The sequence below is a fragment of the Lygodium microphyllum genome, chromosome 13, assembly GCF_053477565.2.
Source record: "Lygodium microphyllum isolate KBCC chromosome 13, Lygodium_microphyllum_v1.1.10, whole genome shotgun sequence".
Classification (NCBI taxonomy): Eukaryota; Viridiplantae; Streptophyta; class Polypodiopsida; order Schizaeales; family Lygodiaceae; genus Lygodium; species Lygodium microphyllum.
The window spans coordinates 58,698,506-58,711,933 of record NC_141147.1 but is presented as its reverse complement, the minus strand read 5'-3'; the positions used below and the strand labels follow the sequence as shown (position 1 = coordinate 58,711,933).

The window sequence follows — 13,428 nt, the reverse complement described above, 5'->3', positions numbered from 1 at the left end:
AGATACATTTGATGATGAGGAGTTTGAATGTTTCGAGGATGCACAACATATTGTGCATTGAATGGCAGCAATGCAAGATGAGTTTGATTCCATCATAAAGAATCAAACATGGGATTTAGTGTCTTTGCCTGTTGGGAAGAAAGTCGTTAGTACAAAGTGGGTCTATAAGCTGAAAAGGAATGCAGATGGATCCATTGACAAATATAAGGCCAAGCTTGTAGCCAAGGGCTATGCACAGAAAAAATGCATTATCTATGAGGAGACATTTACTCCTACCTCCCGCATGACTACCATTAGGTCTATGGTTGCTTTGGCTGCCCATTATGGATGGACTGTGCATCACCTTGACATAAAAACTACATTTTTACATGGAGAACTTCAAGAATAAGTGTATGTATAGCAACTCATTGGTTTTGTAGTTGAAGGATCCAAACACTTGGTTTGTAAATTGAAGAAGGCTTTATATGGCTTGAAACAAGCTCCTCAAGCTTGGTATGCAAAGATTGATGCCTTTTTACTCAACAAAGGTTTCATAAACAGCTCATTAGAGTCTACCCTTTGCGTGTGTAAAGAGGGGGGATCCTTGCTGGCCATATGTCTATATGTTGATGATCTTTTGCTTACAAGGACACATGCTGATTAGATTTCAGCATTCAAACAAAATTTGTAGCAAACTTTTGAGATGTTAGATTTGGGGCCTTTGCACTATAACTTGGGTATTCGGTTCATTCATGATGCTAGAGGCATTGGATTTTCACAGTTAGGATACATTGATAAACTTCTTGAGAGGTTTGTCTTACAGGATTGTAAGCCAGTTTGTACACCAATGGAACTTGGACTGAAGTTGTCATTGTATGATGACAGTGACTTGTTTGATATCCATACATATGCTCCAGCAATCAGATACCTATGCAACACTAGGCCGGACATACAATTTGCAGTTTCAACCCTGAGGAGATATATGCATCGGCTACGCATGTCACATTGACAAGCTGTCAAGCATGTTTTCCGTTACCTACAAGGTACTAGGACTCTTGGATTGCTTTATGCCAAGGGGGGACCACTGCACTTACATGCTTACAATGATTCTAATTGGGCTGGTGATTATGATTCTCATCACTCCACTAGTGGCAATTGTTTCTTTCTTGTTGGCTCATCTTGCATCTCTTGGCTTAGCAAGAAACAATCCACTGTTGCCACATCGTAATGTGAAGCTGAATACAAGGCAGCTTTCACTACCACAATTGAATGTGTATGGCTTAGACGCTTATTTGCTGATTTGGATGTATCTTTCACGGAGCCTACTTCTTTTGTTCACTGACAGTTAGAGTGCCATTGTAGTGGCACAGAACCTAGTGTTTGATGCACGCACGAAACACATTGAGATCCATTATCATTTTTTCAAAGAGAGGCTACATGCAAGTGATATCAGCCTTGTCTACTGTCCTACCACTAGTAATGTGGCAAACATCTTCACCAAAGCTCTTCCTTGTAACAAATTTCTCATTTGGTGGATGACCCTTGTATGTTGATCACTCTTCACTCCGGGGGAGTTTGTTGGGTTTGACTCATGCCTACGCTCACAAAGGAGTATCGGTGATCTTCAATAGGACACTAGGGCACTTTTTACTCTCCATACGAGAGGTTTTTTCCCCAGATTTATTCCTTTTATTTTATGTGCCTATGTTACACAGTTTTAGGCACTTATCGTGTTTCACACACCTCGGGTGTGAACATCCTCTTATAACTCTAAGGTTTAAGGGTTGAACTTTGTACTCGCACCTTACACTTCAGATTATTGCATTGGGTGTTGTGCTCTCACACTCTACACTGTCTACTCCACTCTCAGCTGAGCTTCGATTGCTTCCTGCTCTTACACTACCCCGAGTCACACATCCTTTGACCTCTGAGACGCAAGGATTTCCATCCTATGCTTATAGTATGCCATTACACTTTCCATGGATTACTCCTACACAAGGATTCCCATCCTTTGTTGCTCGTGTCCCTATCTCTCCTCCATAGGCTCCTCGTGCCGTTACCAAGCCCACATTCGGATCCACTGTGCACACTTCTTGCATGCATGGTAGGCACTCTAGGATTAGTTCCAAGTGTACTCCACTCCCCCACCCTATCCATCTTGCCCTCATTACACACCTTATCCATCTCCTAGTAGTACCACTCCTGTTGCAACAGCCAAGAATGCTTTCACGGATAAGACTCAATTTAATTCACCAGTTGTTCAAACTTCATGCAAGAACTGCTTGAATCTCAAGGACTTTGGAATCTTGTTGTTGTTCTAGAGCATATGTCAAACCCTTGATTTACTCACCTTGATCACTAACTTTGGGATCTTGTTGTTGGGGTGACTACTTGGACTCCCTTGGTAAGCTAACCATTGCCTTCGTAGTCTTGGTAGGTCACTAAGCAGCCATCATGCACCCTTTTTCCGAGACCTTGGCTGCTTAGGGGTGGGAGGACTTGGGCAAAACTGGGTTGGCCTTCCTTTCTAGCCGTATTTTGGGGCTGAGAGGGGGTGTTGACTAAAAAAATTATTACAAGTTGATTAGCCTCTTAAATAGCCCAAAAACATGTCTATATAATGGAAAACCCTAAGACAGGGTCCATTTGAGAGAGTTTTTGTGAAACCCTAATTTGGGGGAGGATCCATCCATATCTATAAATAGATAGGTTGCCCCCATTCAGTCATCATCTCTTATGCAAGTTTTCAGCCATCAGTCTTCCTCCACGTGGCTGTCCAGCCTTTGCAACTACTGCCATCACTCCTCTAGGTCTTGCAGCTTCTAGCAACTGCTTCTCCTGTTGCCACCTCTTGCCTAGTGTCATTCCCGTTGCTGCGTTTGACACTTCACAGTCATCGCCAAATAGTCTCCTACAACTTGCATTTAATCTCCATCAATGAGGCGACAAGTGCTCCACCCTTCTCTTTCAATGTTTGAGCCCCAGTCCTCATCACCACCTTCCACAGAGACTGTGTCTGCTTGTGTTTGCTGTCCTCCAGCCTAGTGATAGCTCTCCCTCTTTGGGCAATAGCTCCACATCTGTGTTTGCAGCATCTGGCTGCTGCTTTTGCCTCCTCCACAGGTTTCTTTGCTGATGTCAGGTGTTCAAGCAGCCATTGGCATTTTCATTTGACATTTTCCTCACCTCCAACAATCCAATTGGTGGTCATAGCACTTGGGATCCGTCTCTGGTGGGTGTCACTCTCGGACACTACTGCTTTGCCCTCGGGCACTCTGTACACTCTTACATTCATTTATAGTATTCATTCACTTCAGGTTGTGTTCTTTCTTTTTGCTTCTACTTGTGCTTGTTTCTATGTTTGAGTTTTGTGTTTGTTTCTATATCATTGTGTTTCTGTTGTGGTCATACACATTGTGTTTCCTCAGTGCAAACCCTAGCAGCCACTCCACAATTTTCTTCACAGGGTAGATTCCTAACTTACTGGAGCTTCCAGCAGGCCTTTTCCAGCTTAGAGAGGAAGGCCTGAGGTGGCATTATACCCTGCTTATTGGCTATTGTATGTGTTCCTTATTGATGGGGTTTTCGTATTTCAGGGACCATGGCTGTTGTCTATAGTTCTTGAGAAATCATTAATAGATGTATCATTTGTTACAAAATAAAGAAAGGGTATTTCTCCATTGTTCAACTGGTTTACCCATGTTCATGAAATTGTTTGAGAGATCAATAGTGCCAGCATTATTTTATGCTAGTGTTGGAAGCCAAGGTGCATCCATGCTCAAGAGGGCTCCTCTGCTTATAATTCGCAGAATAATGGGAATATGGTAGGGCATCAGCAAAATTTTATGGTCACTTGGGACCGCATTGACGGGAATTCTTAAGTTTGCATAAGTACTAACAGCAATCTAAAACAGAACTCTCTATACAGATATTCGAATCATATGACCTTATATGTGAAGTCTTGCTCTGTAATGTCTTTCAGTTGGAAACTCCCTGCCTGGTATCAAAAGTACTTTTTGTGTTAAATAGGACTGTCACTAAACCATTTGTATCCAGAAGTGGCTTGCTATATGCTGCAGTTAGCTATGTTTTCTTGTTGGGTCCTTTGATTACTTTTGAGTTGAAGTACTTTTACGTATAGGAATGTGATGGGATAATTTGCTGTTGCTTGAAAATCTGTTGTGTGACCAGGGAACAAGTTGATTTTAAAAAAAGAAATCCATAACATCTGTTAAGTGTATTGGCACAGGCTTGCTTGCAAGAGGTTTGGCGTGCATGGTTATTGGCAACAACAGCAGACAAGAAATATCATGATGCCGTAAGGCATAGGCAAAGATCATGTGTGCACAAAAGCCTATCCCGATGGAAAAGCCTACTAGGCATGGCAAATCTTAGTGTTGATGAAGAGAGACATCTTACAGACCTAGCAAAAATGTTTTGGAATAACTGTCTTTGCAGAAGGGTTCTGAAAAGCTGGCTTTGGTGGATCGACTTCTTGGCTAAGCCAAAGAAGACAAGATTGTTAGACATTAGAGATCATATGGACAAGCTTATCATGAGGCAAACTATTGCTGCATGGAGATTTTTTATTCGAATGTCGCGTGCTAGGAAACTTACTTTTGATCGAGCATGTATGAAAGGAAGGTTATGGTGCCAAAAGAGAACCTTCAACAGGTTAGCAGATTAGATTCATACTGTTAGGGGATTCTCTTTTTAAGGTAACAATCATGTTTAGAGATTAAACATGACATGGGGAAAAACTGTGTGTTACTTTGAAAACTCTGTACAGTTTTGTGAATAAGTGCAGTCGTGATACTGCAGGTGGAGGGAAGGCATTCTTGTCCTAAGATATGAAAAATTGTTGATAGAGAAAGCATTACAATTCCGAGCTTTTTGTGCTTGTCGTGTTGCACTGAAAGCATGGTGCAAGTTCATGCAGACGAGAAGACATAAAAAGACATCCAAAGCTTTAGCTTTCCGACATTACATCTGGAGTCTTCAATTAAAGGCAAGTACAAAATAAGTTGTAAAAGTTTAGCCAAGCAATTTGAGAACAGAATCTTTCAAAACCTCTGAAAAGGACTACTAATTTTCCTCCTCTCCCAGAAAGCAGGTGCTTGATGTAATTGGCTGAGTCAGCTATGTTTTCATCTTCTTTATCTTTCTACTGCCTTGCTGTGTTTTTCCAAGTTTATTTTGAGCCAGTTAAAAGTTTGAATTATCCTAAAATCTTCTTGACTATGTTTGCTCCCCTAATCAAAGGAAATCTCAGGGAATCAATAGCAATAGCTTGTCAAATTACTAGCCTTTGCCAATATTGCATCAAACCTGGTGATGGTTCTGCCAGGGATGTCTTAACACTTTTGAGTGGAGAGGACAGTTTCTCATTATGTTCTTTTAGGGTACAGTCTTTGAAATATTTTCTCTCTTTTGAAATCATGAAAGTTATGAAAACAAAACATTCAGTTGGACCATTCATAGATACAAATGCTTGCTGAATGCAAGCTTATTTACGTCTCGGGGAAGTTACTATATGAATATCCTCTACATCACTTGCGTTCAAGGAGGGAGGAGGTGAAGAGACAAATCGAGCAGATTTGGACCAGGGAGTGGGGCAGGAGGGACCGGATCGCAAAGGAGGTTGCAGAGGTCTTAGCCGAGTCGAGCAGTATCTACCAGGAGGCACCCCTACAGGCCAGGCAGCAGAGCTGCGAGGAGGAGAGGGCACTCCGGTGGGACCTAGCAGCCATGCAAAGATTACAACAGGAGGCACCTCCTCTAGGCGCTCGGAGTTCTCATTCCACACCTCAGCAGCCTTTTGGGCGCGGAAGGGGGACACAATGTGCAGAGAGTTTTTCCAGGTGCATCAGCCCCACACTTTAGGACAGCAAATACGCAGCATTCAAGATCAGTATGGGAGGATCCGTTCTAGCACAGACGAGGTGATGGAGATTGCCACGGACTACTACAGACACCTTTTCCAACAGGAGACAGCCTCAGCTAGAGGACAGCGATGTAGACAGCAGGTTTGGGATCACATTCCATCCCTCGTCACAAAGGAGATGGGATGCTTCGTCCTAGCCACCTTCACAGAGCCAAAGGAAGCTTTCCATACACAGGACGGGCAGAAATGCCAGGGAGAGGATGGCCTCTCTAAGGCCTTCTTCACTACCTACTAGGAGGTGGTGAAGGACCCCTTACTGCTGGCCTTCCAAGAGATTTTCACTTCAGGACGGATGCCAGGGAGTCTATCGGCAGGTCTTATCACTCTCCTCCCTAAAGGGGAAGACCGGTTGGAGCTATCCCAGTGGAGACCGATCACCTTGTTGTTAGTGGCCTATAAGGCACTGGCAAAGATGATTGGTAGGCGACTCCACCCTGTGCTTCCAGACATCATTCATGACACATAGACAGGCTTTGTCCAGGATAGGAGCATCCTAGACAATGTCTTCACCTTCTTTGAGGACAGAGTGGGCCCAGCACAGTGGTCGGGGATTGGTTGTACTACTCCTGGATTTCAAGAAAGCCTACGACAGGGTGGACTCGGGCTTCTTAGAGGGCACCATGGTGAGGCTAGCCCCAGGCATGGATCCGCGGGGTTTCCACACTTTACAAATCGACTACCAGTAGGGTTCTCATAGGTGGCAGGCGAGGGGAGGAGTTTCGGCTGGAGAGATCAATCCGGCAGGGCTGCCCCTTGGCCCCATACCTTTTCTTACTCTTTACAGAGGCGATGTCTCACTTCCTCAGATCAAGTGTGAGCGGGTTATGCAGCCTCCGACTTCCAGTGAAAGAGGAGATGGACCTGTTAGACTCGAAGTATGCAAATGATACAGCACTTTACATAGAGGACGATGAGTTGATGCTGGAGAGAGTGAGATTGGCTCTCGAGATGTTCTGTACTGCAACAGGAGCAAAAATCAACTGGGGAAAGTCGGTTGGTTTCCTTACAGACCTGGACTCTAGCATGGAGTGGGGCGTTCACTTCGGATTTAGATGGGTGTGCAGAGGACAGACCGTCCGTTACCTAGGGTTCCAAGTGGGACTCGACATCATTCCCGCCCAACAGTTTCTTCCAATCCTTGACTCAATTCTAAGGAAGCTGACCTACTGGAGTACTACTCGCCTCTCCCTAGCAAGCCGAGGCCTAATGGTTTACTAGGTCCTCCTAGTGACGGCTTGGTACATCACCTCGTGTTGGTGCTTCTCCTCGTCTTGTGTAGTTCAACTTCACCGCCTAGTGCGGAACTTCCTCTGGGCCGTGTCAGATGGTTCCCGGGTGGCATGGGGGATCATCATCCGGCAACGGTCAGAGGGGGGGCTTGGGATCATAGACCTAGAGTATCAAAATATGGCCCTCTTGGGCAAGCTAGTAGTCCACGGCCTCACACTAGGAGGGCAGACCTAGAAGGTCCTATTGCAGGAGAGTCTCCAAGAGTGTAGACCGAGGCTTGGCGGTGATTCAAGGCCGTCCTTGAGATGGATCTTCACGACCGCCCAAATCACCCCCCCGAGATCCCCCTTCCTACGTAGCTTGCTTCGTGTGTGGCAGGGCTTCCATAAGGCCCTAATTCAGAGCCCCCCAGGCTGTCAAGAGGAGATAGACAGCCAACTAGTGATCTTGAACCCCCAAGTCAGAGATCGGGATGGGATACAGATTGGCGAGCGCTGCCACATCCAGTGGGCTTGGTCAGGAAGCCGGCCCGGATCGTACCATCAGGACATGGCAAGAGATATACAGGATGGTGGACGAGAAGGTGTTGCAACGGGCATCAGGTTGCCAGAGAGGAGTTGAGTTGAGGAGAAGGGAGATTGACGCAGCAATACCTCAGGAGTGGCTTGCCCCCCCAATACGAGAGCCGATAGAGCCCGGGAGGTATGGGCTGCTAGATTTTCACCAACAGGTATCCCTCTACAGGTGGAAGGTAGAGTGGGCGGTGCCCCACATGTGACTTTGTTCACAGTATAGGAGAGGGGACGTCTAGCCCTTAACAAAGGGCAGCAGGATGAGGGGATAGTTGTCCTTTCATGGAGGAGGATTCGAGTGGTTGGCCTTCAGGGGAAGACATAGTGGCTAGACCCTTATGTATTCTGGGAAGAGCTCAGGGAGTGGCACTGTGAGATGGAAGGATCGAGGTGCAGCTGGGATTCAGTAGACAGTGTGAGTTAGCGACAGAGTTGAAGCATGACACCCAAGAGAATAGACTGAATGAGTGTATCCAGAAAGTACAAAGTACAACCCTTAAACCTTAGGGTTGTAGGGGGTGTTCACACCCGACACACACTAAGTGCCCAAATGTGTGTAACATAAGCACATAAGTACATACGACAATAAGACCATAAGTCTGGGGGAAAAAACCTCTCCTACCGAGAGTAAAAAGTGCCCCAGTGTCCTACTGATCACCGACACTCCCATATGTGCGTAGGCGTAAGTGAGGCGTGAGTCAAATACCCAACAAACCCCCCTGGAGTGAAGAGTGATCAAGAGTGCAAGGATCATCCGCCACCAAAGGATATCAAATTTAAAGCATCGCGAAATGCTTCAAATTTGTCACGAGGAAGAGCTTTGGTGAAGATGTCTGCCACTTTACTCGTGGTAGGACAATAGACAAGGCTGATATCACCTGCATGTAGCCTCTCTCTGACAAAGTGATAATGGATCTCAATGTGTTTCGTGCGAGCATGAAACACTGGGTTCCGTGCCACTGCAATGGCACTCTGGCTGTCAGTGAACAAAGGAGTAGGCTCCGTAACAAATACATCCAAATCAGCTAGCAAGCGTCTAAGCCATACGCATTCAACTGTGGTAGTGAAAGCTGCCTTGTATTCAGCTTCACATGATGATGTGGCAACAGTGGATTGTTTCTTGCTAAGCCAAGAAATGCAAGAAGAGCCAAGAAAGAAACAATTGCCACTAGTGGAGTGACGTGTATCATAATCACCAGCCCAATCAGAATCACTGTAAGCATGTAACTGCAGTGGTCTCCCCTTGGCATAAAGCAACCCAAGAGAACGAGTACCCTGCAAGTAGCGAAAAACACGCTTGACAGCTTGCCAATGTGACATACGTGGCTGATGCTTATACCTGCTCAAAGTTGAAACTGCAAACTATATGTCCGGCCTAGTATTGCATAGATAGATAAGACATCCAACTGCAGGAGCATATGTATGTATATCAAACAAATCACTGTCATCATGTAATGACAGTTTCAGTCCAGGTTCCATGGGAGTACAAACTAGCTTGCAATCCTGGAAGCCAAAATTCTCAAGAAGCTGCCCAATATACCTTGACTGTGATAGCCCAATACCTCGAGCATTATGTATGAACTAGATGCCCAAGTAGTAATGCAAAACTCCCAAGTCAGGCATGTCAAAAGTTTGCTGCAAACTTTGTTTGAATGCTGAAATCTGATCAGCATGTGTTCCAGTGAGCAAAAGGTCATCAACATAAAGACATATAATCAGCATAGATCCCCCTTCTTTACATACGTAAAGGGTAGACTCAGATGAGCTGTTTAGAAACCCCTAACCAAGCAAGAAAGCATCTATTTTTACATACCAAGCTCTAGGAGCTTGTTTCAAACCATATAGTGCCTTTTTGAGCTTGCATACCAAATGTTCTGAGCCTTCAACTGCAAAACCAATGGGCTGCTGTACATAAACTTCCTCCTGAAGTTCCCCATGTAAAAATGCAGTCTTGATATCTAGCTAATGCACTGTCCATCCATAATGTGCAACCAAAGCAATCATAGACCTGATGGTCGTCATACGGAAAGTAGGAGCAAATGTCTCCTCATAATCAATGCCCTTTTTCTGTGCGTAGCCTTTAGCTACAAGCCGTGCCTTGTATTTATCAATGGATCCATCTGCTTTTCTTTTCAGTTTGTAGACCCATTTCGTTCCAATGGCTTTCTTCCCAAATGGCAAGGACACCAAATCCCAAGTTTGATTCTTAGTAATAGAATCTAATTCAGCTTGCATAGCTGCCATCCAATGCACACTGTGTTGTGCATCCTCATAACATTCAGGCTCTTCATTATCAAAAGTACTTGCTGCCATAATAAACTCCATGGTATGTGCTGAATCATGCAAACGAGTTTGCCTTCTAGTACGACCAGCCATGGGTGCATCCAAAGGACTATCTTGCATAGTCTGCAAATACCATCTAGGTAACTGTCTAGTATCCTGACTGTGTGCAAGCTCTTGCTGAATTTCAGTTTCAGCATGATGCTGAATATTTCGATTAGCCAATGGCTGAATTTCTACACTTTCCATAGGAGCAGCTGGCTGAACATTAGGTTCATTTTCTGAACCTCCAGCTGAATCACCAAAAGTAATGGGCAGCAGCCCTTCAAAAACATCACGGGCAGCCTGATATATGTCCAAACCAGCCAAGGATAATTCTGATTTTTCATCAAAAACAACATCCCTGCTGACAAAAACCTTCTTTGTAACGGGATCATAGAGTCTGTAGCCTTTGCTCTCATTGCTATATCCCATAAAAATGCACTTAACAGCCTTGTTGTCCAATTTTTTTCTAAGTACCTGTGGAATATGGGCATAGGCAAGACACCCAAAGGTACGAAAGTGGCCAACAGAAGGTTTACGGCTGTTCCAAGCCTCAAAAGGTGTGATGGTCTTCAAGGCTTTGGTGGGGCATCTGTTCAAAATATGGCAAGCACACATGACTGCTTCCATCCAAAAACTATGAGGCAAGCTCTTTGCCTTCAGCATACATCTGGCCATCTCCATGAGTGACCGATTCTTCCTCTCTGCTACCCCATTCTGCTGTGGAGTATAGGCTGTAGTATACTGATGGACTATGCCCTTCTGCTACAAAAAGGAATTCAGCATAGAGGACATGTATTCCCCCCCTCGGTCCGAATGGAGAGTCTTAATCTTGCATCCAGATTGATTTTCAACAAGTGTACTGAAAGCCAAAAATGCATCATACACTTCTGACTTCTTTTTCAAACAGTAGACCCAGCAAAAACGTGTAAAGTCATCAATGAATGTCACAAAATAATAACAACCGCCCAATGACATGGTCTGCATAGGCCCACAAACATCTAAATGCACCAACTGCAATCTGGTTGTTGCTCTGAAAGCAACATCACGAGGAAATGAGAAACGATGCATTTTCCCCAAAATGCATTCCTCGCATAAGTGCTCAGGAGGTCTCTCCAAGAGAGGTAAGCCATCCAGCATCTGAGTACGCTGCAAAAGCATCAAGCTCCCAAAGTTTACATGCCCCAAACGAGCGTGCCATAACTCCGCCTGTATCATAGCAGGAGTAAGAGTGGATGTCGAGTATGCCGACTGATCTACTGAAAGAGCATCCAACTCATATAAACCATGACACAAAGATCCTGTCAAGACCAAAGTCATGCGTTCTTTATCTCTAACCATGCAACGGTCATCATCAAATGTGACCTGCAAACCACAACGTGCCAAAGAAGAAATAGAAAGCAAATTCTTCTTGATTCCAGGCACAAACAAAGCATCCTGCAGGCGGAGAATAGAGCCATCAATGGCTGTGAGCTGAATCTCCCCAATACCACGAACAGGGTATGATGCATTATTGGCACACTGTACCGATTTCCCAACAGGAGGTGCACTAACTGAAGCAAACAAATCTCTGCGAGATGTAATATGTCTAGAAGCACCACTGTCAAAGAACCAAGTGTCAGCATCCTCTGTAGAGCTACGTGCTCTATCGGCCCAAGAGATGTCATAACTGCAAGTGTAAAAACAATAGTCCCTGTCCACAACAAAGGACACAGACTCACTAGCAGTGGAAGGAGTAGTAGAAACAGACATTCCTGACTCCTTCTTCTCTTTGGCAATACGCTTCCTGCACTCAGTGATATAGTGGCCGGGCTTCTTACAATAGTGACATTTGCCTTTTTTAGCTTGCGTCCCCCCTTGTGTCTGATTCTGCGATGTGCCCGAAGTGCCAGAACTCTATGGAGCATTTTTCACCTTGCTGTTTTTGCCTTTTTGTCTTGCCACAAAAGCCTGCTCAGAGACTATAGCATCCACACCACTATTTTTCCGTGTTTGCTCCTCCTCTAGAAGCAAACTAACCAGCTGAATAAAAGTGAGTGGGTGCTCAGCAATCCTCATAGTGAGGTTCAATGCAGTATGAAAAGACAAGTACGAAGGAGGTAAGGAATTCAAGGTGGTGGATATCAACTGTGCATGCGAAAAATACTCATCTACATTCACGAGCTGCTCTCTCAAGTCCTGAATCTTATTTAAGTGATCCTGCATAGAATCACCCTCATGCATCTTCAAAGTTTCCAACTCTTTTTTCAAGAAAGAGATTCTAGTCTCATTCTTTCCTGCAAACATATGCTCCAAAGTCAACCATGCATCTCGTGAAGAAGATGCCGAACGGATATGAGGTATGATGGACCGCTGAACTGCCAGAGCAATCAGCGACAAGGCCTGTGCATCACGTGTATCCCAAGCTTTTTGAGCTGCAGTTCTTGGAGGAAGTGGCTGAGGTGGAGCGGGCTGAGGTCCCCGTTGTCCACGTCCGCCATGGGGAGGAGGAGTAACGGGAGCTACAACTCCCGGTCGAGTTTCCTCTCCACTGACATAATCCCATAAATTATTGGCCACTAATACATTCTTCATCATGAATGACCAAAGCGAATAGTTGTTTCCGTCCAATCTGTCTTCCTTGGATACATACGTAAAGACATCACCTCCCTGATTTGCCATGATGACAAATTTCCAAAGACAAAATGAGCAATGTCAAAGCAGTATGGACTGGAAATCTGCAAATTTCCAGAAATTGCAGCAAACACGCTTCTGCAATTAATGTGCAAGGGCGTACTCTGTCAAAAAACTGTCTTTTAATGCACGCTTCCCAAGGTGCAAACAGTGCACAGCAACACTGTTATATCAAAATCCCCAAAATTTCTGCCAAAATTTCTGTCACAAATACCCCAGAATGTGCATTCAATGTGTCTGTCACAGACACAAGCACGTGTCCCAATGCAGAAAACTGACTCTGCTTCTGCACGAACTCCTGTGTTTGAATTAAAAAATGCAAAATTTTACCTCTGCTGAATGATTGCAGCTAACTGACGAGACGGGCACGGATCCCGAGGCAATGTCTGCGCACAGGAACAAACTGTCGAACTTGGTGGCGGACAGCTGCCGGTTCAGGAAGCAGCACCTTCAGACAGAAGTCTAGTGCAGGCCAGTGGCACCCTGGGCAGGACTGGTGCGCGCTGGGCAGATGGCGCGCTGTGCAGGACAGGTGGCACGCTGGGCAGGGCGCGCTGTGCAGGACAGATGGCACATTGGGCACGGCGCGCGCAGGTACAGGCGACGCGCTGGGCAGGGCGGTGCTGCGCGCTGACTGTTGGAGCTACGCGCTGGGCAGAGGAGTTGTCTGGTGCTGCGCGCTGACGGACTGACAGGCGCAGGCAGGAC

At 45.4% G+C, this 13,428-nt stretch overlaps 1 protein-coding gene and 1 long non-coding RNA gene across 6 annotated transcripts in view; one reads left to right on the top strand and one right to left on the bottom strand.

The window, feature by feature from the left end:
• The window catches only part of LOC148026666 (uncharacterized), a 107,102-nt gene that overhangs the window by 12,236 nt on the left and 81,438 nt on the right, over nt 1-13,428 (bottom strand). The gene's annotated exons all lie outside the window — the stretch shown is intronic.
• LOC148026667 (uncharacterized) overlaps nt 1-13,428 on the top strand; it is a 248,372-nt gene that overhangs the window by 153,807 nt on the left and 81,137 nt on the right. For all 5 annotated transcript variants that reach the window (XR_015692863.1, XR_015692864.1, XM_087691139.1 and 2 more), the window contains 2 exons: nt 4,229-4,653; nt 4,801-4,987. Coding sequence is in view for 3 of the 5 variants with exons in the window: in XM_087691139.1 (XP_087547265.1) it covers nt 4,229-4,653; nt 4,801-4,987 (612 nt within the window). In the remaining 2 variants the exon portion in view is untranslated. The remainder of the gene's footprint in view (nt 1-4,228; nt 4,654-4,800; nt 4,988-13,428) is intronic.